Source organism: Coenobita brevimanus, chromosome 23 (genome assembly GCF_032717465.1).
Source record: "Coenobita brevimanus isolate Jiangsu-jjx chromosome 23, ASM3271746v2, whole genome shotgun sequence".
Taxonomy (NCBI): Eukaryota; Metazoa; Arthropoda; class Malacostraca; order Decapoda; family Coenobitidae; genus Coenobita; species Coenobita brevimanus.
In genome coordinates this window covers 72,971,029-72,975,787 of record NC_136976.1, presented here as the reverse complement: position 1 = coordinate 72,975,787, position 4,759 = coordinate 72,971,029, and the positions used below count along the sequence as shown (strand labels likewise).

The 4,759-nt window shown below is 42.7% G+C and overlaps 1 protein-coding gene across 1 annotated transcript in view; it reads left to right on the top strand.

The window, feature by feature from the left end:
• Positions 1-3,606, top strand: part of LOC145392796 (uncharacterized) — a 144,763-nt gene extending 141,157 nt beyond the window's left edge. The window contains 1 exon segment of the mRNA XM_080267083.1: positions 1,838-3,606. Coding sequence (XP_080123209.1) covers positions 1,838-2,898 — 1,061 coding nt within the window. The 3' untranslated portion in view covers positions 2,899-3,606.
• Positions 3,607-4,759: the final 1,153 nt, after the last annotated feature.

Genomic DNA, 4,759 nt, shown 5'->3' with positions numbered 1-4,759 from the left:
CTTTTTCACCAACTGTTCCTCTTAACCATCAAAACTAATAATTTTTTGAGCTCTTGGTGGCGAGGGAAGGGGACGAAACTTTTGCAGGCGACTGTACATTTACGCATCTGTGACCCTATGTAAAGAATATCCCTCTTTAGTAATATCTCTTAGTAATATCCCTCTTTAACAATATCCATCAATAAATATCCCTAATACTCCTCAATTACCTCCCCACTCGCCAATTTGCACCCATCCGCGCCTCGCCAAAAGGTACTTAATTACGCCAACCTACGCAAACTTGATCCCATTCCGTATTAAAAAGGTTGGGCTTAGTTATATACGCTTGCTTGATTCGCTGGAGCCTCCGGTGGTCCAGTGCGCAGCGTGTTTGCCTACCAATCATCTAAGCCTGGGTTCGGTTCTATCCAGAGGCGGTCATTTAATTCGAAAGCATTTTTACGTTTTTAATTTAGTTATTTATTTATTTTTTTGTGGTTTATTCTTGCTACTAACAAGCGATTTGACTTGGCATGAGAGAGGCACCTGGGAATAAAGGATAAGGCGAGCAGATAGATAGATAGATAGACAGATAGATAGATTTATATTTAGATAATCCTCCTTTCCTTGACATGAATATTAAGTTCCCTCCTCTCCCAGTGTATAAATAAATTTCTATTCGAGGCAGCAGCTCCACAAAACAGATTTTAAAGTTACTGATGGAAAGGTAGACCAGGTGCGTCTCTCTCATTTTTGATTACTGGAGAGACGAGGTACTCTGATGTTTGTACCTGTGTGTGTGTGTGTGTGTGTGTGTGTGTGTGTGTGTGTGTGTGTGTGTGTGTGTGTGTGTGTGTGTGTGTGTGTGTGTGTGTGTGTGTGTGTGTGTGTGTGTGTGTGTGTGTGTGTGTGTGTGTGTGTGTGTGTGTGTGTGTGTGTGTGTGTGTGTGTGTGTGTGTGTGTGTGTGTGTGTGTGTGTGTGTGTGTGTGTGTGTGTGTGTGTGTGTGTGTGTGTGTGTGTGTGTGTGTGTGTGTGTGTGTGTGTGTGTGTGTGTGTGTGTGTGTGTGTGTGTGTGTGTGTGTGTGTGTGTGTGTGTGTGTGTGTGTGTGTGTGTGTGTGTGTGTGTGTGTGTGTGTGTGTGTGTGTGTGTGTGTGTGTGTGTGTGTGTGTGTGTGTGTGTGTGTGTGTGTGTGTGTGTGTGTGTGTGTGTGTGTGTGTGTGTGTGTGTGTGTGTGTGTGTGTGTGTGTGTGTGTGTGTGTGTGTGTGTGTGTGTGTGTGTGTGTGTGTGTGTGTGTGTGTGTGTGTGTGTGTGTGTGTGTGTGTGTGTGTGTGTGTGTGTGTGTGTGTGTGTGTGTGTGTGTGTGTGTGTGTGTGTGTGTGTGTGTGTGTGTGTGTGTGTGTGTGTGTGTGTGTGTGTGTGTGTGTGTGTGTGTGTGTGTGTGTGTGTGTGTGTGTGTGTGTGTTATTTATCTTCCTCTCACCTCACCTGACCTAATTAATCCTGATAACTATAGCAAGGTAGGACTGATCACCACTACTCTTAACCTGTCGTGTTTACCCAGTGTTGCAGGTGTGGACAGGTGTGGACAGGTGTGATACGAGCTGGTAATACAGTGCGAGGCCTTAGTTAGGTTTAGTACAATTAATTCCTGTAAATGACAAGGGTGTGGAAGCTAATCACCACTAACACCAACCTTTCTCCCTCACCCACAGTGTTGTTGTTGTTGTTGGTGGTGGTGGTGGTGAGGCAGTGGGAGGAAGAATGTGGTACTAGGAGACATTAGGGAGATGATAGTACAAGTAATACGTGTAATATACAAGTACGACTAATATTAACCCAACTTCCTTACCTACAGTGCTGCAGGTGGTGGTGGTGGGTCGTGAGGCAGTGGCAGGAAGGGTGCGGTACGAGGTGACGGTACAACAGTCGTACAAGAACACGGTACCTCTGCTGCACCGGGAGTACCTGTGGCTGGAGGGTGCGTGTACCTGCCCACACCTGCGCCCAGGCCTCACCTACCTGGTCATGGGCGCCACGGAGCTGAGCGGAGGCGGGCGTGAGCTGCGCCTCCTCCTGCCGCAGCACACCTACGTCCGGAGGCTGCGACCGAGGCACCTGGCCAGGATCCTGCGGCTGCGGCACAACGAGATGCGTTTCTGCCGCCCATGGAGGAGGGACTTGAGTTTGGTGCGGCCATCACCTGAGCATGGCGAACAGAAACAAGAAAAACAAGGCGCCCAAGAACAAGAACAAGATGAAAATGCTGCACATCAACAGAAACAACAAGCTCAGCAGCACAGCAACAACAGTCATCATGAACAACAGCAAGAACAGCAGCATGGTATACATCAAGAACAGCGTGGCGGCAACAGTCATCAGCACCATCAAGAATACCAAAACAGTACTAACAGCCATCAAAAACACCAACAACAACAACAGCATGAGAACAGTATATATCAGCATCAGCAATATGAGACGAAAGGACATCATCATCATCAGAATCAAGACCAGCAACAGGACAGCCACGACCAAGAGCAAGACAGTCCTAAACAGCAACACATAAGAGGGGAGAACAAGAGCCGACGGACTCTTTCTCAGCGATATAAAGGACAGGAGCCAAGGGAACACGAAAACAGGCGTCAAAATCGTCAACACGAACGGGAATACAGCCTAGAGGAGGAATATTATCGTAGGTATTATCAAAATTTTCAAGAGAATCGAAAAAGAGAAGATCAAGTGAAGCGTCCGCCAGATCGCGCAGCAGAGTACCATCAATCTTGGCATCATCAACAAAACCAACATGGCCAGGAATATCAGCCTGACATCAATAGCAATCATCAAATTCAACTACATAAACGAAGAACAGTCAACAGTTCTCGCAATCCATTTCCGAATAGAAGTGCGGGTCAACAATAGCACTAAATGACGATTGTGTTATTCACGTTCTTGAAAAATGGATTCAGAGCTAAATGGACTGTGAATTATCCAGAGTCAGACACCAAATCATGGAACAGATATTACAGTGCAAACAGTTCCAAACATAATTTAATATCTGGTGTAGAATTATCAGTTAATGCTAAGTGAAGCTTGTACGGAGCACGCATTGTATATATCGTGTAAATCTTTATGTTGTCATCCATTTTTTACAGCTCATTGTACATGTGTATTTGTCACTGTGATACCTGTAAATATACGTGTGAGGCTTTTTAGATGTAAACAGAGTGACGGGTCGAAACGTTTTTGGCGGGAAATGGTTTTAGTGTGGAGAGCCAGAATTGCCAGAATCGCTATGTGTATATTTACGCCACATGCAGCATACTAGAAGATTATTGCGATGGGCTACGATTGGAATGCACGAAATATGAGTGGAATGTGTGAAAAATGTATATAGTTCCAGAGACGTGTGTGTGCTAGCTCAGAGGCTTAATATTTCATTCCTACTGCAAAAGCTAAAAATGACAGTCGGCAACACTCCAGGGTGTCCGGAAACCACCAGGATATTAAACTCGGGTAATGCACCTTGTAAATTATGGAGAACGTGTCTCTTTTCATTCAGTACATTTAGCATTTTACGTTTCCTATGAAAAAAAAAAAAAGATAGCAGTGGAGTAAATTAAGAGTATACTAAGAGCAACATGAGTATTAGATTTTTCAAGTCAAAATGTCGTAGATGAGAGCAGAATTATGGAGGCTAATCTCTATATTACAGTATTTTGAGATCAAGGCTACAAAATAAACGGTAAATGTTTTCTCTCCTTTTTTTTTTTTCATATTCCGGTGAGTTTCCTACAATATTATGGCATTTGTTGGGATATATATTGCATGGAAAAAAAAAAATAGGGTTTGTTTTCACGAAGGACAGGTTAATTAGGCAGAGTACATGAAAGCCGAAACTCTAGGGAAGTTAGTCTAAAACACACACACACACACACACACACACACAAATAGGTGCTAAAATACTGTATCTGTAATGCTCCATGAAATCAGCAATGCACAGATCATACTGAAAAGATAAATTAAATATAAGAATTGCAGTACAAAAATAAAAAAAAATAAATAAATGTTATGCACCAGAAAAATGAGAAAAGTTTTTGGATAACTAGATTACATTGGCGAAATTTAAAAAGGGTAAAATAAAAAAAATAATTTACTTTTTTTACAGTTTTTTGATGAAATGGAAAAAGCTGTAAAGTGGAATATATATTGGTTATGGACTGGGGAGTGAAAGTGGTAAGTAATAGTAATAGTTAAGGTGAAAATAGCTCATGGAAAATTGTTGAGAGACAGACAGAGACAGAGAGAGAAAGACAGAGAGAGAGAGAGAACAGATGTAAAAAAAATGAAACTGCAAAGGATATGACAGGCTGCGAATGAGAGAGAGAGAGAGAGAGAGAGAGAGAGGTTCAAAAAAGCGCGAAAATGCAAGGCGGAAATAAGACCAGAAACCAAAGACCATAACACGAAAACAGTATATATCCTGTCTTTCTTTTTTTTTTCTTTTTTCTTTTTTTTTACCTCCCTTGTCCAGTCCAGGGTTCAAATCTTTTTCTCTTTCTTTTTTCTCTCTCTTTTTTTAGGGATTTGTCCGGCACAGTGTCAGCTCTGGCCTGTCATAGAGCTGGATGTGATGTTCTTGTCGTGTTCCATCAGGTATAACACAGAGAGGCGCGGGGGGTGGGTTAGATAGTTATTTTTATTTTTAGGCCTCTCTCTCTCTCTCTCTCTCTCTCTCTCTCTCTCTCTCTCTCTACTAGTACTACCACAACTACTACTAGTA